This window comes from Oncorhynchus keta, chromosome 10 (assembly GCF_023373465.1).
Source record: "Oncorhynchus keta strain PuntledgeMale-10-30-2019 chromosome 10, Oket_V2, whole genome shotgun sequence".
Classification (NCBI taxonomy): domain Eukaryota; kingdom Metazoa; phylum Chordata; class Actinopteri; order Salmoniformes; family Salmonidae; genus Oncorhynchus; species Oncorhynchus keta.
In genome coordinates, this window is record NC_068430.1 from 10,170,976 (window position 1) to 10,192,827 (window position 21,852).

A 21,852-nucleotide genomic window follows, 5' to 3' on the forward strand; every position below is an offset into this window, starting at 1 on the left:
AGGCAGTTAACCCACTGTTCCTAGGCTGTCGTTCTGACCCTGAACAAGGCAGTTAACCCACTGTTCCTAGGCTGTCGTTCTGACCCTGAACAAGGCAGTTAACCCACTGTTCCTAGGCTGTCGTTCTGACCCTGAACAAGGCAGTTAACCCACTGTTCCTAGGCTGTCGTTCTGACCCTGAACAAGGCAGTTAACCCACTGTTCCTAGGCTGTCGTTCTGACCCTGAACAAGGCAGTTAACCCACTGTTCCTAGGCTGTCGTTCTGACCCTGAACAAGGCAGTTAACCCACTGTTCCTAGGCTGTCGTTCTGACCCTGAACAAGGCAGTTAACCCACTGTTCCTAGGCTGTCGTTCTGACCCTGAACAAGGCAGTTAACCCACTGTTCCTAGGCTGTCGTTCTGACCCTGAACAAGGCAGTTAACCCACTGTTCCTGGGCTGTCGGTCTGACCCTGAACAAGGCAGTAAACCCACTGTTCCTAGGCCGTAGTTGAAAATAAGAATTTGTTCTTAACTGACTTGCCTGGTTAAACAAAATAGTTTTTATGCCTGACAAAAACTAAACACTGCATTCCACAGTAAGAACCTCACACCAACGGTCAAGCATGGTGGTGGTAGTGTGATGGTTTGGGGTCAGCATGGTGGTGGTAGTGTGATGGTTTGGGGTCAGCATGGTGGTGGTAGTGTGATGGTTTGGGGTCAGCATGGTGGTGGTAGTGTGATGGTTTGGGGTCAGCATGGTGGTGGTAGTGTGATGGTTTGGGGTCAGCATGGTGGTGTAGTGTGATGGTTTGGGGTCAGCATGGTGGTGGTAGTGTGATGGTTTGGGGTCAGCATGGTGGTGGTAGTGTGATGGTTTGGGGTCAGCATGGTGGTGGTAGTGTGATGGTTTGGGGTCAGCATGGTGGTGGTAGTGTGATGGTTTGGGGTCAGCATGGTGGTGTCAGTTGGATGGTTTGGGGTCAGCATGGTGGTGGTAGTGTGATGGTTTGGGGTCAGCATGGTGGTGGTAGTGTGATGGTTTGGGGAGGCTTTGCTGCCTCAGGACCTGGACGACTTGCCTTAATAGTAAGGAACCATGAATTCTGCTCTGTATCAGAGAATTCTACATGAGGCAGCAAAGCCTCCCCGGATGTCAGGCCGTCCGTCTGTGAGCTGAAGTTGGAGTGCAGCTGGGTCATGCAGCAAGATAATGATTAAAAAACACAATAAAGTCTACATGAAAATGTCTAAAGAGCAACACATTTGAAGATTGGAATGGCCTAGTCCCAATTGGGATGTTGTGGCAGGACTTGAAACGAGCATTTCATGCTGTAAAACCCACACGTTGCTGGGTTAAAGCAGTTCCGCATGGAAGAGTGGGACAGAATTCCACCACAGCGACGTGAGAGACTGATCAACAACTACAGGAAGTGTTTGGTTGGAGTCGTTGCAGCTGAAGGTGGACTGATCAACAACTACAGGAAGTGTTTGGTTGGAGTCGTTGCAGCTGAAGGTGGACTGATCAACAACTACAGGAAGTGTTTGGTTGGAGTCGTTGCAGCTGAAGGTGGACTGATCAACAACTACAGGAAGTGTTTGGTTGGAGTCGTTGCAGCTAAGGTGGACTGATCAACAACTACAGGAAGTGTTTGGTTGGAGTCGTTGCAGCTAAGGTGGACTGATCAACAACTACAGGAAGTGTTTGGTGTAAGGGGACAATCACTTTTTTTTTCAGCTACAGGGTGTTTTTGGTGTTGCACTGAAATAAATTAAATAAAGAATGTAATTGTTGTGTTATTTGTTCACTCAGGTTTCCTTTATATAATATTAGGTTTTGGTTGAAGATCTGATAACATTCAGTATCAAAAATATGCAAAAGAAGAGAAAACTAAAAATGGGGCAAATACTTCATCATGGCAACAACGGCCACTAAAACACCCTTCTACCATAGTAACACACCCTTCTACCATAGTAACACACCCTTCTACCATAGTAACACACCCTTCTACCATAGTAACACACCCTTCTACCATAGTAACACACCCTTCTACCATAGTAACACACCCTTCTACCATAGTAAGTTCTACCATAGTAACACACCCTTCTACCATAGTAAAGGTTCTACCATAGTAACACACCCTTCTACCAGGTAAGTTCTACCATATTAAAACACTCTTCTACCATAAAAACACCCTTCTACCATAGTAACACACCCTTCTACCATAGTAAAACACCCTTCTACCATAGTAACACACCCTTCAGCATAGAAGGAGGCTTCTACCAGTTAAACACCCTTCTACCATATTAAAACACCCTTTACCATAGTAACACACCCTTCTACCATGTAAAACACACTTCTTTATAGAAATAAATTAAATAAAAAATTCTACCATAGTAAAACACCCTTCTACCATAGTAAAACACCCTTCTACCATTGTAAAACACCCTTCTACCATAGTAAAACACCCTTCTACCATAGTAACACACCCTTCTACCATAGCAAAACACCCTTCTACCATAGTAAAATTCTACCATAGTAAAAGATTCTACCATAGTAAAACACCCTTCTACCATAGTAACACACCCTTCTACCATAGTAAAACACCCTTCTACCATAGTAAAACACCCTTCTACCATAGTAACACACCCTTCTACCATAGTAACACACCCTTCTACCATAGTAACACACCCTTCTACCATAGTAACACACCCTTCTACCATAGTAACACACCCTTCTACCATAGTAACACACCCTTCTACCATAGTAACACACCCTTCTACCATAGTAACACACCCTTCTACCATAGTAACACACCCTTCTACCATAGTAAAACACCCTTCTACCATAGTAACACACCCTTCTACCATAGTAACACACCCTTCTACCATAGTAAAACACCCTTCTACCATAGTAACACACCCTTCTACCATAGTAACACACCCTTCTACCATAGTAACACACCCTTCTACCATAGTAACACACCCTTCTACCATAGTAACACACCCTTCTACCATAGTAACACACCCTTCTACCATAGTAACACACCCTTCTACCATAGTAACACACCCTTCTACCATAGTAACACACCCTTCTACCATAGTAACACACCCTTCTACCATAGTAAAACACCCTTCTACCATAGTAAAACACCCTTCTACCATAGTAACACACCCTTCTACCATAGTAAAACACCCTTCTACCATAGTAACACACCCTTCTACCATAGTAACACACCCTTCTACCATAGTAAAACACCCTTCTACCATAGTAAAACACCCTTCTACCATAGTAAAACACCCTTCTACCATAGTAACACACCCTTCTACCATAGTAACACACCCTTCTACCATAGTAACACACCCTTCTACCATAGTAACACACCCTTCTACAATAGTAAAACACCCTTCTACCATAGTAACACACCCTTCTACCATAGTAAAACACCCTTCTACCATAGTAAACACCCTTCTACCATAGTAACACACCCTTCTACCATAGTAAAACACCCTTCTACCATAGTAACACACCCTTCTACCATAGTAAACACCCTTCTACCATAGTAAAACACCCTTCTACCATAGTAAAACACCCTTCTACCATAGTAACACACCCTTCTACCATAGTAAAACACCCTTCTACCATAGTAAAACACCCTTCTGCCTCGCCTTCTACCATAGTAAAACACCCTTCTACCATAGTAACACACCTTTCTACCATAGTAAAACACCCTTCTACCATAGTAACACACCCTTCTACCATAGTAAAACACCCTTCTCCCTCGCCTTCTACCATAGTAAAACACCCTTCTACCATAGTAAAACACCCTTCTACCATAGTAAAACACCCTTCTACCATAGTAAAACACCCTTCTACCATAGTAAAACACCCTTCTACCATAGTAACACACCCTTCTACCACAGTAAAACACCTTTCTACCATAGTAAAACACCCTTCTACCATAGTAAAACACCCTTCTACCATAGTAAAACACCCTTCTACCATAGTAAAACACCCTTCTACCATAGTAAAACACCCTTCTACCATAGTAACACACCCTTCTACCATAGTAAAACACCATTCTGCCATAGTAACACACCCTTCTACCATAGTAAAACACCCTTCTACCATAGTAACACACCCTTCTACCATAGTAAAACACCCTTCTACCATAGTAAAACACCCTTGTGACATAGTAAAACACCCTTCTACCATAGTAACACACCTTTCTACCATAGTAAAACACCCTTCTACCATAGTAACACACCCTTCTACCATAGTAAAACACCCTTCTGCCTCGCCTTCTACCATAGTAAAACACCCTTCTACCATAGTAAAACACCCTTCTACCATAGTAAAACACCCTTCTACCATAGTAACACACCCTTCTACCATAGTAAAACACCTTTCTACCATAGTAAAACACCCTTCTACCATAGTAACACACCCTTCTACCATAGTAAAACACCCTTCTACCATAGTAAAACACCCTTCTACCATAGTAAAACACCCTTCTACCATAGTAAAACACCCTTCTACCATAGTAAAACACCCTTCTACCATAGTAACACACCCTTCTACCATAGTAAAACACCCTTCTACCATAGTAACACACCCTTCTACCATAGTAAAACACCCTTCTACCATAGTAACACACCCTTCTACCATAGTAAAACACCCTTCTACCATAGTAAAACACCCTTCTACCATAGTAAAACACCCTTCTACCATAGTAAAACACCCTTCTACCATAGTAACACACCCTTCTACCATAGTAACACACCCTTCTACCATAGTAACACACCCTTCTACCATAGTAAAACACCCTTCTACAATAGTAAAACACTTCTACCATAGTAACACACCCTTCTACCATAGTAAAACACCCTTCTACCATAGTAAAACACCCTTCTACCATAGTAACACACCCTTCTACCATAGTAAAACACCCTTCTACCATAGTAACACACCCTTCTACCATAGTAAACACCCTTCTACCATAGTAAAACACCCTTCTACAATAGTAAAACACCCTTCTACCATAGTAAATCACCCTTCTACCATAGTAAAACACCCTTCTGACCATAGTAAAACACCCTTCTGCCTCGCCTTCACCATAGTAAAACACCCTTCTACCATAGTAACACACCCTTCTACCATAGTAAAACACCCTTCTACCATAGTAACACACCCTTCTACCATAGTAAAACACCCTTCTACCATAGTAAAACACCCTTCTACCATAGTAAAACACCCTTCTACCATAGTAAAACCCTTCTACCATAGTAAAACACCCTTCTACCATAGTAAAACACCCTTCTACCATAATAAAACCCTTCTACCATAGTAAAACACCCTTCTACCATAGTAAAACACCCTTCTACCATAGTAAAACACCCTTCTACCATAGTAAAACACCCTTCTACCATAGTAAAACACCCTTCTACCATAGTAAACCACCCTTCTACCATAGTAACACACCCTTCTACCATAGTAAAACACCCTTCTACCATAGTAAAACACCCTTCTACCATAGTAACACACCCTTCTACCATAGTAACACACCCTTCTACCATAGTAAAACACCCTTCTACCATAGTAAAACACCCTTCTACCATAGTAAAACACCCTTCTACCATAGTAAAATACCCTTCTGCCATAGTAAACACCCTTCTACCATAGTAACACACCCTTCTACCATAGTAACACACCCTTCTACCATAGTAAAACACCCTTCTACCATAGTAAAACACCCTTCTACCATAGTAAAACACCCTTCTACCATAGTAAAACACCCTTCTACCATAGTAAAACACCCTTCTACCATAGTAAAACACCCTTCTACCATTGTAAAACACCCTTCTACCATAGTAAAACACCCTTCTACCATAGTAACACACCCTTCTACCATAGTAAAACACCCTTCTACCATAGTAAAACACCCTTCTACCATAGTAACACACCCTTCTACCATAGTAAAACACCCTTCTACCATAGTAACACACCCTTCTGCCATAGTAAAACACCCTTCTACCATTGTAAAACACCCTTCTACCATAGTAAAACACCCTTCTACCATAGTAAACACCCTTCTACCATAGTAAACACCCTTCTACCATAGTAAAACACCCTTCTACCATAGTAAAACACCCTTCTGCCATAGTAACACACCCTTCTACCATAGTAAAACACCCTTCTACCATAGTAACACACCCTTCTACCATAGTAAAACACCCTTCTACCATAGTAAAACACCCTTCTACCATAGTAAAACACCCTTCTACCATAGTAACACACCCTTCTACCATAGTAAAACACCCTTCTACCATAGTAAAACACCCTTCTACCATAGTAAAACACCCTTCTACCATAGTAAAACACCCTTCTACCATAGTAAAACACCCTTCTACCATAGTAAAACACCCTTCTACCATAGTAAAACACCCTTCTACCATAGTAAAACACCCTTCTACCATAGTAAAACACCCTTCTACCATAGTAAAACACCCTTCTACCATAGTAAAACACCCTTCTACCATAGTAAAACACCCTTCTACCATAGTAACACACCCTTCTACCATAGTAAAACACCCTTCTACCATAGTAAAACACCCTTCTACCATAGTAAAACACCCTTCTACCATAGTAAAACACCCTTCTACCATAGTAAAACAACCTTCTACCATAGTAAAACACCATTCTGCCATAGTAACACACCCTTCTACCATAGTAAAACACCCTTCTTCTACCATAGTAAAACACCCTTCTACCATAGTAAAACACCCTTCTACCATAGTAAACACACCCACCCTTCTACCATAGTAAAACACCCTTCTACCATAGTAAAACACCCTTCTACCATAGTAAAACACCCTTCTACCATAGTAAACACCCTTCTACCATAGTAGTAAAACACCCTTCTACCATAGTAAAACACCCTTCTACCATAGTAAAACACCCTTCTACCATAGTAAAACACCCTTCTACCATAGTAAAACACCCTTCTACCATAGTAAAACACCCTTCTACCATAGTAAACACCCTTCTACCATAGTAACACACCCTTCTACCATAGTAAAACACCCTTCTACCATAGTAAAACACCCTTCTACCATAGTAAAACACCCTTCTACCATAGTAAAATACACACCCTTCTACCATTAACACACCCTTCTACCATAGTAACCATTCTACCATAGTAAAACACCCTTCTACCATAGTAAACACCCTTCTACCATAGTAAAACACCCTTCTGCCATAGTAAAACACCCTTCTACCATAGTAAAACACCCTTCTACCATAGTAAAACACCCTTCTACCATAGTAAAACACCCTTCTACAATAGTAAAACACCCTTCTACCATAGTAACACACCCTTCTACCATAGTAAAACACCCTTCTACAATAGTAAAACACCCTTCTACCATAGTAACACACCCTTCTACCATAGTAAAACACCCTTCTACCATAGTAACACACCCTTCTGCCTCACCTTCTACCATAGTAAAACACCCTTCTACCATAGTAAAACACCCTTCTGACATAGTAAAACACCTTTCTACCATTGTAAAACACCCTTCTACCATAGTAAAACACCCTTCTGACATAGTAAAACACCCTTCTGCCTCGCCTTCTACCATAGTAAAACACCCTTCTACCATAGTAACACACCTTTCTACCATAGTAAAACACCCTTCTACCATAGTAACACACCCTTCTACCATAGTAAAACACCCTTCTCCCTCGCCTTCTACCATAGTAAAACACCCTTCTACCATAGTAAAACACCCTTCTACCATAGTAAAACACCCTTCTACCATAGTAAAACACCCTTCTACCATAGTAAAACACCCTTCTACCATAGTAACACACCCTTCTACCATAGTAAAACACCCTAAAGTAACACACCTTCTACCATAGTAAAACACCCTTCTACCATAGTAAAACACCCTTCTACCATAGTAAAACACCTTCTACCATAGTAAAACACCCTTCTACCATAGTAACACACCCTTCTACCATAGTAAAACACCCTTCTACCATAGTAAAACACCCTTCTAAAGTAACACCTTAGTAACTTCTACCATAGTAAAACACCCTTCTACCATAGTAACACACCCTTCTACCATAGTAAAACACCCTTCTGCCTCACCTTCTACCATAGTAAAACACCCTTCTACCATAGTAACACACCCTTCTACCATAGTAAAACACCCTTCTACCATAGTAAAACACCCTTCTACCATAGTAAAACACCCTTCTACCACAGTAAAACACCCTTCTACCATAGTAAAACACCCTTCTACCATTGTAAAACACCCTTCTACCATAGTAAAACACCCTTCTACCATTGTAAAACACCCTTCTACCATAGTAAAACACCCTTCTACCATAGTAAAACACCCTTCTACCTTCTGCCATAGTTCATGTAAAAAAGTTGTGGCTTTGTGACTATATGGTACCCAATGTCACAACAATACCAATAACATTGACAACTAAAACACCCTTCAGTTGACCAAAACATTGAGTAATTTAAATGTTGTCACACTATACACTGGCAGGGCAGGGCAGGGGAGGGCAGGGCAGGGCAGGGCAGGGGAGGGCAGGGCAGGGGAGGGCAGGGCAGGGGAGGGGAGGGGAGGGCAGGGCAGGGCAGGGCAGGGCAGGGCAGGGCAGGGCAGGGGAGGGGAGGGCAGGGCAGGGCAGGGGAGGGCAGGGCAGGGCAGGGCAGGGCAGGGGGGAGGGCAGGGCAGGGAGGCCAGGGCAGGGCAGGGGAGGGCAGGGCAGGGCAGGGGGCAGGGCAGGGCAGGGCAGGGGAGGCAGGGCAGGGCAGGGCAGGGCAGGGCAGGGGGAGGGGAGGGGAGGGCAGGGCAGGGGAGGGCAGGGCAGGGCAGGGCAGGGCAGGGGAGGGCAGGGGAGGGCAGGGCAGGGCAGGGCAGGGCAGGGCAGGGCAGGGCAGGGCAGGGCAGATGGCGGAGGGTACAGGAGATAACCGAGGAACAACACTTCCTCTGTAAGGTCTGACCCTGATACAGTCTCTGTTACGTGGGTTAACCCCTCCCCCCTCAAACCGTTTTTTTGCTACCCTACCAACTTATTGTCACTCATTGAACTGACCTGACAAGTCCATAAGGAGTTGACAAGAGCAGGAACAGACCGTCATCCAGGCTACTAGTTGTTTCCCATTGTGGAGGTGTTTCGCATTGTTTAGAAGGTAGCTCCTTCACTACCAGGGTTGGAACACAGACACACATTCTAGAAGAGTAGATGTAGTCGTCGTAATGTTTGTACCCTACAGTACCACACACATTGTCTGAGTTAGTGGTGTTAAGAGTTGACTATTGCTAGTGTAATTGTTATAGTGTAGTGGGTCTCTTAATGTTCAAGCACTGTCTGAGGCGAATCAATATCATACTTAATACAGTACAGTATTTTATTTCATATCAATGAACACTTGTGTTAGAGAAAACTACAGTGTCTGTGACAATACAATGGTGATTTAAACACACTGTACACACTTCTCAGTTCCCTAGACAACACCGTATCTACTGTGTGTGTTGTACTGACCATGTCAAATACAAACAAGATATCAAATCGAATTTTATTGGTCACATATACATGATTAGCAGATGTTATTGCGAGTGTAGTGAAATGCTTATATTCCAATAGTATGTTGGTGCCACCCTTAAACAAGCTAGCCTGGTATGGTTGAGGATAAACCCAGTGCCTGGCTAAACACAAGCTACAGATCACTGGACAATAACCTTGTTAACTCCACAGGGACATTTCCATTCTAAAAAGGTGCAGTGCTTCTAGCCTGATCCCAGATCTGTTTGTGCCAACTCCATGACAGTGACAAGACAGTACAAGCAGATCTGGGATCACAGGGGAGCAAGACATACTGTAAATGTACCAGCTCATTCTAATGCATTCCCTCTCCATAGATAGACCAATAGAATCCATACACTGTATAACCATAGCCTTTATACATAACATTAATCTTCATAAATAAACAGCAACAAACTGTACACATTTTCAAATAATATTGTTTTTTTACTTAAATTACCAACAAATAGGCCACACCCCTTTCTACCACCTTGATCCCTGTCAGTTAGGATACAGACGGTCATTTCTACCACCTTGATCCCTGTCAGTTAGGATACAGACGGTCATTTCTACCACCTTGATCCCTGTCAGTTAGGATACAGACGGTCATTTCTACCACCTTGATCTCTGTCAGTTAGGATACAGACGGTCAGCAAGAGAAGACAGAGTTCAACGTGGCATTGTTTTAAAGGTCTTTAGTGCAGTCATCCTGTCATCCTTCACAGGAACAGATAGATGGTAGACCGTTGAAGTAATACTGTTCTGTTACGCTATTAAACATTCCTTCGCTAAAATAGTCAGCATTTAAACGAGAATACTTCTTAGGAAAGACGACCCTTCCCCTCTTGCCTCTCAGTGGACCAACACAGCTGCAGTAATAATACTGAGAGTGTATTCTGACATGGTGGAGTGGATCTTTGCAATGTCGTCCCGCCACCCCCTCATACACTTTCAGAAACAGTGGATACAAGGAGGAATGTGGTTTGAAAACAGTGATTCAGTCAAAAGTTGTAAGACACCAGATATGGTTAACATGGGAGTGCACACTGCCTGGCCATCTATTCCTTTATAGGGCACAAGACCTGCCTTCTCGTAGGGGCTAGGGGCCATCTTGTTCCACCTCCTGGCCCTCTGCATCAACCACAAGCTATCACAGTGGCTCCTCCCCAATTCATCTGGCCTGGATTCCTCACGTCCTATCAGGACGGTCATTTTCCAGAGTAAGGGTATGCTCCATACTGGTGCTAAACAGTGGGGAGGGACAGGGACCAATCACCTGGCTGGATCAGCACCACTCCCATTGCCATCTAGGACCTTGAGGACCTTTGCTCTACCTGTTGGTCTCCCTCTGTGCAATCTCTTCCTGCTTCCTGCTTCACAGTCACAAGACCATCCTGCTCTGACACGCTCTATCCGGGAAGAAGTTTCCCTGAGGCACAGATCTAGGATCAGCTTTCCCTCCCCGAACCCTAACCTTAATCCATTGGAGGAAAACACAGTAAGCCTGACCTTAGATCGGTGTCATGGGGTGGCCTCCACCTCCTCCCTAGGAGACACAGCAGCAGCTGCCCTCCTTTGGTTCCTCGTCATCTAATGGCTGTTTGAGTCTGAGAATGGGCGGGTCACCGCTTGCCGGGGTGTAGTATACTGTACTGCCATTGGACGAGACGAGGGGCATACGGGAGTCCACAGGGCTCTGGGGTTCGGTGGATTCTGTGGAGCCGTTTCCTAGGTGACCGTTGAGGAGCGGGTGATTGAGGAACTTGGCGGCCGACCTCTGCTTTTTCAGTTCCGACAGGGTCTGAGAGCGCTCTCTGGGCAAGGAGGAGGAGGAGGAGTCCTCTGGGAGCTGATCGGCTGACGCGCTCTTCGTGTCAGGGGATAGAGGCTCGTCATTGATTGGCGGCAGCTGACTGGGAGTGGGCGAGGACGTCGTCGTGGAGACGATGCCATTTTGTTTGATGATGCCGCTAGGAGCATCTTTCAAGGTCTTCTGTAGTTTGGGTCTGTAGGGTTTCTCCACTGCTGGCTTCACCTGGGAGACAGAGGACATTCAGATTACTGTTACTAACGGTTACTAACTGGGAGACAGAGGACATTCAGATTACTGTTACTAACGGTTACTAACTGGGAGACAGAGGACATTCAGATTACTGTTACTAACGGTTACTAACTGGGAGACAGAGGACTTTCAGATTACTGTTACTAATGGTTACTAACTGGGAGACAGAGGACATTCAGATTACTGTTACTAACGGTTACTAACTGGGAGACAGAGGACATTCAGATTACTGTTACTAACAGTTACTAACTGGGAGACAGAGGACATTCAGATTACTGTTACTAACGGTTACTAACTGGGAGACAGAGGACATTCAGATTACTGTTACTAAAGGTTACTAACTGGGAGACAGAGGACATTCAGATTACTGTTACTAACGGTTACTAACTGGGAGACAGAGGACATTCAGATTACTGTTACTAAAGGTTACTAACGGTTACTAACTGGGAGACAGAGGACATTCAGATTACTGTTACTAACGGTTACTAACTGGGAGACAGAGGACATTCAGATTACTGTTACTAACGGTTACTAACTGGGAGACAGAGGACATTCAGATTACTGTTACTAACGGTTACTAACTGGGAGACAGAGGACATTCAGATTACTGTTACTAACGGTTACTAACTGGGAGACAGAGGACATTCAGATTACAGTTACTAACGGTTACTAACTGGGAGACAGAGGACATTCAGATTACTGTTACTAACGGTTACTAACTGGGAGACAGAGGACATTCAGATTACTGTTACTAACGGTTACTAACTGGGAGACAGAGGACATTCAGATTACTGTTACTAACAGTTACTAACTGGGAGACAGAGGACACTCAGATTACTGTTACTAACTGCTGTTACCACGGTGACTAACTGCAGTTACCAATTACTATTACAGACCTTTACTATGATTTCCTTCACAAACTAAACAGAAGACAAGTTGACTAACCAGACTAGAGGCTGGCGGTTCCTTTGGTTAATCCCATTAGATATTTCTTTATTGTACGATTTTCACAGATAATTGCTTTACGTAGAAGAAAATGCGATATGGGGAGAGACATGACATAGGCCAGACATATCAAACATACACGTTCGTGAAAAAACTGAACAGGAATGACAGTTTAACGAACTCTGACCCCTCCCGTCCACAATACATAGCTGTCCGTCCTATACTCCATATTACCTATCCCCTTAAATGTCCAAGGTCCCTGAGTTTTGCACATAATGTTATAGTGTTGAACTGTTTTCGTGGGTATTACTCTCTACACAGACGTTCATAAAGTAACAGGCTACATGGGGTTTTCACACACATGTGAGATAGGAGAAACGTTTATCCATACTAACCGTAGTACCAGTTGTATTGATGGGATGGCTGTTCTCCTGCTCTGTCTCCTTCTCCTGGTCCTCCCTCCCTCCTTCCCTCCCTCCTTCCCTCCCTCCTTCCCTCCCTCCTCTCCACACGATGGCCTCAGTCTCGTACTCCTTCACACGAAGGTTGTGTCTGTCAGACAGGCTTGCCCTCCGCACCACTTTCCTAAAACACACGCAGGGAGGAGAGGGGTTCAGTGTTCCTGTAAATCAGGGTTTATTTATCACAGTCCTGGAGGTTTATATCTGACTTCTATACCAGCACTAACTCCTGATTTATAAGAAAACTCAGCTATTAGTTGAATCATGTGTTAGTACTGGGCTGTAACAAAATCATCCCGTGCCCCTCTCCATGACCACATTGAACAACACTACTGTAGTAGCAGATAGCGGGGATGCTTTTGGCGGCAGGGTAGCCTCGTGGTGTTGGACTAGTAACCGGAAGGTTGCAAGTTCAAATCTCCGAGCTGACAAGGTACGAATCTGTCGTTCTGCCCCTGAACAGGCAGTTAACCCACTGTTCCTCGTCATTGAAAATAAGAATTTGTTCTTAACGGACTTGCCTAGTTAAATAAAGGTAAAAATAGTGGAGAAAATGTAATAGTCTGCATGCAGTTTCCTCTCTGTCCAGTAGAGGTCAGTACATACCCACGGCTGCCTGCGCTGGATGTCCTCCTACACAGGGAGGTCTTGTGTTTAAGCTGAGACTTCATGATGATGTCGTGTTTGTGTTTCAGGTCTAGCAGGATGGCTCGGAACTCCTCGTCCTCACACAGGTCTAAAGGTCAGAGGTTAGAGGTTACCCAAGGAAAATACACACACACACACACACACACACACACACACACACACACACACACACACACACACACACACACACACAGAGGATGGCTCGGAACTTCTCGTCCTCGCACAGGTCTAAAGGTCAGAGGTCACACAGGGAACAAGGAGACCAAAACACACCTTCCCATCAACCACTGCTCTGTGGCCTTGTAGGGGTTTATGTTTTGTTTGTTTTTTACAACCAAAAAACAGAACAATTAAGCAAAAATAAATAGCAGAACAAAAGGCAACTAAACCCTCCCACCCCTTAGAAAAACAAGAAAAAAAGAAACCAATACACAACAACACAAAAACAATAGAATACCAATAGAATACCAATACAAAGCCAATACACAACAACACAAAAACAATAGAATACCAATAGAATACCAATACAAAGCCAATACACAACAACACAAAACAATACAATACCAATACAAAGCCAATACAAAGCCAATACACAACAACACAAAACAATACAATACCAATACAAAGCCAATACACAACAACACAAAAACAACAAACACAAAAACAATACACAGCAACACAAAACCAATACAAAAACACACAAAAAATACAGAACATTAGAGAGAAAATATCTCCATCTATTTCCATCAATCTACAAGCCCACATCCACCAATCCCAATGGAAGTGTTTCTCCATGTCGTCCAGGAAGGGTTGCCAAATGTTTACAAAATGGTTGAATTGATTTCTTAAAGCGTAGGTCATCTTTTCCAGAGGAATACACTCACTCATTTCAGAGAGCCGTCTTGTAGTTGAGAGAGGGGAATCTGATTTCAATGTCTATGCAACACCTTTTCTTGCAGTGACAATGGCAATATCTGTCAATTTGATATCGAAGTGATTCCTTAAATTCACATTTGTAAAGTTACCCAGAAGGCATATTTCAGGGGGAAAGGGACCTCTATAATAAAGGCCAGGGTATCACAAACTTCATGCCAGAAGGCTTGTCATTTAGTACACTGTTAAGTAGAATGTAATTTAGTACACTGTTAAGTAGAATGTAATTTAGTACACTGTTAAGTAGAATGTAATTTAGTACACTGTTAAGTAGAATGTCATTTAGTACACTGTTAAGTAGAATGTCATTTAGTACACTGTTAAGTAGAATGTCATTTAGTACACTGTTAAGTAGAATGTCATTTAGTACACTGTTAAGTAGAATGTCATTTAGTACACTGTTAAGTAGAATGTCATTTAGTACACTGTTAAGTAAAATGCAGAAAAGTGCCTTCTGTTGTCCCACGTCTAAAACCCACGTCTGATATTTCAGGGTGACCTTTGAGGTGTTAGATAGAGTTGGTGGACGAAGTTGTAATGTCTGTATCTGGAGTCGATGGTTGCTGATACGCTATCATGGCATAGGTTCGACCACAGCCTCTTCATCATTTGTAATATAGTTAGATCAGCTTCCCATCTCTCTCTTGACCAACAGTAGATACAGTTGAAGTCTGAAGTTTACATGCACCGTAGCCAGATATATATAAAAATAAAAAAAATCACAATTCCTGACATTTAATCCAAGTAAACATTGGTTAGTTAGGATCACCACTTTATTTTAAGAATGTGACATGTCAGAATAATAGTAGAGAGAATGATTTATTTAAGCTTTTATTTCTTTCATCACATTCCCAGTGTGCCAAAAGTTTACATACACTCAATTAGTATTTGGTAGCATTGCCTTTAAATTGTTTAACTTGGGTCAAACGTTTCGGGTAGCCTTCCACAAGCTTCCCACAATAAGTTGGGTGAATATTGGCCCATTCCTCCTGACAGAGCTGGTGTAACTGAGTCAGATTCGCTTTTTCAGTTCTGCCCAAATTTTCTATAGAATTGAGGTCAGGGCTTTGTGATGGCCACTCCAATACCTTGACTATGCTGTCCTGCCAAGGGGGATGAATACTTTTGCAAGGCACTGTAGTTGTTCAATACTAAATTGATTTGGTAAAATTATCTCCAAGAGTGCTTCTGAGAAAGTTTCTTAACTGCAAATAACTAAATAAATGCATATTGGGATAACTGGTATTTCGCTTTCAGTTGCTCAAATTACACAATGATGCCACCTATATAACAATATACTAAATGCATCCTTCTCTTCTCATGCCAATGTTGAAAAATGTTGTTATCCAAGATCATTGGCAGGAGACTGTTATGCCATAGGGGTGTTTCAGGTGACAAGTCTCCTTTCAGACCAAAGAAGTTACGAATTTCATGCTAAGATCTTACTAAATTGATGGTACAGGGATTGCTTGTTCTTGTTGATATAGTCTCGGGGTTCCACTTGTAGATAATGTTACTCCCAACCTCTTCATTATTTCCATCCGAGTCCAAGAGGAGGCTGGTTCAGCTTCAAATAAGGATGAAATAAATGTAATATGTGCTGCCCAGTAATACATCTTGAAATTTGTCAGACGGAGACCTCCTAGACGATAATATTAATTTGTCCCTTGGAGTTTTACAGTGCCATTCAAATGGTCTTGTTAATGGACATAAAGGGATTATGGGTAAAGATTGAAATAGGTACGTCATCTTAGGTAGGACGTAATACAGTGAATCATCTTAATGCAGCTGATTCTCACAAATACTGTAAGAGGCAGATGTATCCATCTATTCAAGTCATCCAGCACCTTCTGAACCAAGACAGTTAAGCTTCAACACATTCTTTAGTCATTATCAACCGTGATTCCTAGACATTTAAACCCCTGTGGCGACCATATTTATTTTTATTTTTTAAAATCTTTATTTAACTAGGCAAGTCAGTTAAGAACAAATTCGTATTTTCAATGACGGCCTAGGAACAGTGGGTTAACTGCCTGTTCAGGGGCAAAACGACAGATTTGTACCTTGTCAGTTCGGGGGTTTGAACTTGCAACCTTCCGGTTACTAGCCTGTTTGCACTGTGTTGATCAGGTTTGGCAAATAGTCCTAATCTATTAAGCCATCTCCCTAGAAATCGATTTATAGTCAGCATGGCGGAGAGAGATTTGCCTGTAAGAAGAACATCGTAGAGGATCTTTATTTTTCTTATGAATAACTGTTATAATAGCCTTCTAGAACTCCGTCTCCCGGGGATTTGCCGGGTTGTAGAGAGGAAATTGCCAATCATTGCTAGTTCCGTTCCATCAGAACTGTATAACCTTGAATAGTATTGTTTAAATGACTCATGAATCTATTCAGGGTTGAGACACTTGACCATTTTGAGTTTCGATAGTGTTGATGGTTCTCAAAATCTCCTCAGCTTTTATCTGCCAGGCCAAGACTTTGAAATATAATACCCTAAGTACTTACAAAACTGACAAGGATATTCTTCCAACTAGGCAAAGATATTATGAATTGGGGTAGAAAAGGCACAGTTTTTTATTCACCAATGAGCAGTATGTTTCTTTAGAGCCAGATGTTTGGTGTTCCTGTAGGAGTAATAGGATGTCGTTCTCTAATTTGTTAAATTCAGCAGTGTATTTCTTTTTAAGACATTTGGTATACAACATTATTTGACCCCTATGAAAGGCTTTTAATGTATCCCAGAGTACAAAACTATTGGGAGAATTTGATCTCCGATAAATTGAGAAAGTTCTGCCTGTTTCAAAAGAGTTTGGTTTCGGGCGACATCCATAGGTCCCTTGAACTCCATCCGGCATCAACACAGAACGTGCAGCAATCATGTATACAGTATAGTAGGGTTGGGTATTGCCAGGGAACAATATTATCGCTAGGTGGCGATTCTATATGTATTGCAATTCGATACTGGTGTTCCAAACATATTGCTCACTATACAGTACCAGTCAATAGTTTGGACACCTACTCATTCAAGGGTTTTTCTTTATTTTTTATATTTTCTACATTGTAGAATAATAGTGAACACATCAAAACTATAAAATAACATAAATGGAATCATGTCGTAACCAAAACAGTGTTAAACAGATTATTCAAAGTAGCCACCCTTTGCCTTGATGACAGCTTTGCACACTCTTGGCATTCTCTCAACCAGCTTCATGAGGAAGTCACCTGGAATGCATTTCAATTAACAGGTGTGCCGTGTTGAAAGTTCATTTGTGGAATTTCTTTCTTTAATGTGGTTGAGCCAATCAGTTGTGTTGTGACAAGGTAGGGGTGGAATACAGAAGAGCCCTATTGGGTAAAAGAGCCCATATTACGGCAAGAACAGCTCAAATAAGTAAAGTGAAACGACAGTCCATCATTACTTTAAGACATGAAGGTCAGTCAATGCAGAATATTCAATAACTTTCAAGGTGTCTGTTTCTCAAACTAGACACTCTAATGTACTTGTTCAGTTGTGCACAAGGGCCTCCCACTCATCTTTCTATTCTGGTTAGAGACAATTTGCGCTGTTCTGTGAAGGGAGGAGTACACAGCGCTGTACCAGACCTTCAGTTTCTTGCCAATTTTTCACATGGAATAGCCTTCATTTCTCAGAACAATAATAGACTGACGAGTTTCAGAAGAAAGTTCTTTGTTTGTGGCCATTTTGAGCCTGTAATCGAAACCACAAATGCTGATGCTCCAGATACTCAACTAGTCTAAAGAAGGCCAGTTTTATTGCTTCTTTAATCAGACCAACAGTTTTCAGCTGTGCTAACATAATTGCAAAAGGTTTTTCTAATGATCAATTAGCCTTTTAAAATTATATAAACTTGGATTAGCTAACACAACGTTCCATTGGAACACATGGTGTGATGGTATCTGAGCAGCTAACCGATCGCTGCAGCTGTACATAGTCTATTGGTAAATAGCCCACCCATTTTCACCTACCTCATCCCCACAGTTTTTATTTATTTACTTTTCTGCTCTTTGCACACCAATATCTCTACCTGTACAAGACCATCTGATCATTTATCACTCCAGTGTTAATCTGCAATATTGTAATTATTCGCCTACCTCCTCATGCCTTTTGTACACATTGTATATAGACTCCCCTTTTTTTCTACTGTGTTATTGACTTGTTAATTGTTTACTCCATGTGTAACTCTGTGTTGTCTGTTCACATTGCTATGCTTTATCTTGGCCAAGTCGCAGTTGCAAATGAGAACTTGTTCTCAACTAGCCTACCTGGTTAAATAAAGGTGTTCTCAACTAGCCTACCTGGTTAAATAAAGGTGAAATAAAAAATAAAAAATGGTTGCTGACAATGGGCCTCTGTACACCTATGTAGATATTCCATTAAAAATCAGCATTTTCCAGCTGCAATAGTCATTTACAACAGTAACAATGTCTACAGTGTATTTCCAATCAATTTTATGTTATTTTAATGGACAAGAAATGTGCTTTTCTTTCAAAAACAAGTTAATTTCTAAGTGACCCCAAACTTTTGAACAGTAGTGTATGTAGGTAGGTAGGGATTAGGGTTATGTAGGTAGGTAGGGTTATGTAGGTAGGAAGTGTTTAGGGTTATGTAGGTAGGTAGGGTTTAGGGTTATGTAGGTAGGTAGGGTTTAGGGTTAGGTAGGCAGGGCTAAGGTTAGGGTTATGAAAGTAGGGTTACGTAGGTAAGTGTCATGTTTTGTCTTATATTGTCTTGTCATTATGCTTTCCCTTCTGTTCGTTTCCCCCTGCTGGTCTTATTAGGTTCGTTCCCTATTTTCTCTCTCCTTCCCTCTCTCTCCTCTCTCTATGTTCCGTTCCTGCTCCCAGCTGTTCCTCATTCTCCTAACTCACTCATTTAGTCTTTTCACACCTGTCCCCTATTCTGTCCTCTGATTAGAGTCCCTATTTCTCCCCTTGTTTTCCGCTTCTGTCCTTGTCGGATCCTTGTATGATGTTCGCTGTGCTGTGTCTTGGTCTCGCCCTGTCGTGTCTTGTCTCCTTCAGATGCTGCGTGTGAGCAGGTGTCTGAGTCCGCTACGGTCGGTGCCTTCCCGAGGCAACCTACAGTTAATGGTCGAGTCTCCAGTCTGTCCTCGTCACTACGAGTGGATTTAAGTTTTTTATGTTTTGTTTTCTGCTCTGATTGTCCAGGAGTAGTGCTCTTATCCTTTACTGGAATAAAGACTCTGTTTTCGCCAAGTCGCTTTTGGGTCCTCATTCATCTGCATAACAGAAGGATCCGACCAAGAATGGACCCAGCGACTACGGATTCTCGTAACACTGCCGTCGAGATCCAGGGAGCCATGCTCGGCAGACACGAGCAGGAATTGTCTGCTGCTCGTCATGCCGTTGAGACCCTGGCCGCTCAGGTTTCCGACCTCTCTGGACAGTTCCAGAGTCTTCGTCTCGTGCCACCTGCTACTTCCTGGTCTGCCGAGTCTCCGGAACCTAGGGTTAATAACCCACCTTGTTACTCCGGGCAGCCCACTGAGTGCCGCTCTTTTCTCACCCAGTGTGATATTGTGTTCTCTCTCCAACCCAACACATACTCAAGAGAGAGAGCTCGGGTTGCTTACGTCATATCACTCCTTACTGGCCGGGCTCGAGAGTGGGGCACAGCTATCTGGGAGGCAAGGGCTGATTGTTCTAACAATTACCTGAGCTTTAAAGAGGAGATGATACGGGTTTTTGATCGTTCAGTTTTTGGTAGGGAGGCTTCTAGGGCCCTGGCTTCCCTATGTCAAGGTGATCGATCCATAACGGATTACTCTATAGAGTTTCGCACTCTTGCTGCCTCAAGTGACTGGAACGAGCCGGCGCTGCTCGCTCGTTTTCTGGAGGGACTCCACGCAGAGGTTAAGGATGAGATTCTCTCCCGGGAGGTTCCTTCCAGTGTGGACTCTTTGATTGCACTCGCCATCCGCATAGAACGACGGGTAGATCTTCGTCACCGAGCTCGTGGAAGAGAGCGCGCGTTAACGGTGTTTCCCCTCTCCGCATCGCAACCATCTCCTCCCTCCGGCTCAGAGACTGAACCCATGCAGCTGGGAGGTATTCGCATCTCGACTAAAGAGAGGGAACGGAGGATTACCAACCGCCTGTGCCTCTATTATGGACTTGCTGGACATTTTGTCAATTCATGTCCAGTAAAGCCAGAGCTCATCAGTAAGCGGAGGGCTACTGGTGAGCGCTTCTACTCAGGTCTCTCCATCAAGATCCTGTACTACTATGTCGGTCCATCTACGCTGGACCGGTTCGGGTGCTACATGCAGTGCCTTGATAGACTCTGGGGCTGAGGGTTGTTTTATGGACGAAGCATGGGCTCGGAAACATGACATTCCTCTCAGACAGTTAGGGAAGCCTACGCCCATGTTCGCCTTAGATGGGAGTCATCTCCCAGTATCAGATATGAGACACTACCTTTAACCCTCACAGTATCTGGTAACCACAGTGAGACTATTTCCTTTTTGATTTTTCGTTCACCTTTTACACCTGTTGTTTTGGGTCATCCCTGGCTAGTATGTCATAATCCTTCTATAAATTGGTCTAGTAATTCTATCCTATCCTGGAACGTTTCTTGTCATGTGAAGTGTTTAATGTCTGCTATCCCTCCTGTTTCTTCTGTCCCCTCTTCTCAGGAGGAACCTGGTGATTTGACAGGAGTGCCGGAGGAATATCATGATCTGCGCACGGTCTTCAGTCGGTCCAGAGCCAACTCCCTTCCTCCTCACCGGTCGTATGATTGTAGTATTGATCTCCTTCCGGGGACCACTCCTCCTCGGGGTAGACTATACTCTCTGTCGGCTCCCGAACGTAAGGCTCTCGAGGATTATTTGTCTGTGTCTCTTGACGCCGGCACCGTAGTGCCTTCTTCCTCTCCTGCCGGGGCGGGGTTTTTTTTTGTTAAGAAGAAGGACGGTACTCTGCGTCCCTGCGTGGATTATCGAGGGCTGAATGACATAACGGTTAAGAATCGTTATCCGCTTCCCCTTATGTCATCAGCCTTCGAGATTCTGCAGGGAGCCAGGTTCTTTACTAAGTTGGACCTTCGTAATGCTTACCATCTCGTGCGCATCAGAGAGGGAGACGAGTGGAAAACGGCGTTTAACACTCCGTTAGGGCATTTTGAGTACCGGGTTCTGCCGTTTGGTCTCGCTAATGCTCCAGCTGTTTT

At 43.1% G+C, this 21,852-nt stretch overlaps 1 protein-coding gene and 1 long non-coding RNA gene across 4 annotated transcripts in view; one reads left to right on the forward strand and one right to left on the reverse strand.

The window, feature by feature from the left end:
• Window positions 1–9,384: 9,384 nt before the first annotated feature.
• The window catches only part of LOC118379254 (protein phosphatase 1 regulatory inhibitor subunit 16B-like), a 171,820-nt gene continuing 159,352 nt past the window's right edge, over window positions 9,385–21,852 (reverse strand). For 2 of the 3 annotated variants that reach the window (XM_052526471.1, XM_052526472.1), the window contains exons 9-11: window positions 13,662–13,791; window positions 12,990–13,179; window positions 9,385–11,622 (exon numbers count right to left, since the gene is read on the reverse strand). In XM_052526471.1, coding sequence (XP_052382431.1) covers window positions 11,134–11,622; window positions 12,990–13,179; window positions 13,662–13,791 — 809 coding nt within the window. In that variant the 3' untranslated portion in view covers window positions 9,385–11,133. The remainder of the gene's footprint in view (window positions 11,623–12,989; window positions 13,180–13,661; window positions 13,792–21,852) is intronic. The other variant, XR_008144038.1, reaches the window with a different exon arrangement.
• On the forward strand, window positions 11,641–12,284 carry LOC127932102 (uncharacterized). Its single transcript, XR_008144039.1, has 3 exons — window positions 11,641–11,752; window positions 11,983–12,018; window positions 12,075–12,284. It is a non-coding gene; the product is annotated as an uncharacterized LOC127932102 (long non-coding RNA).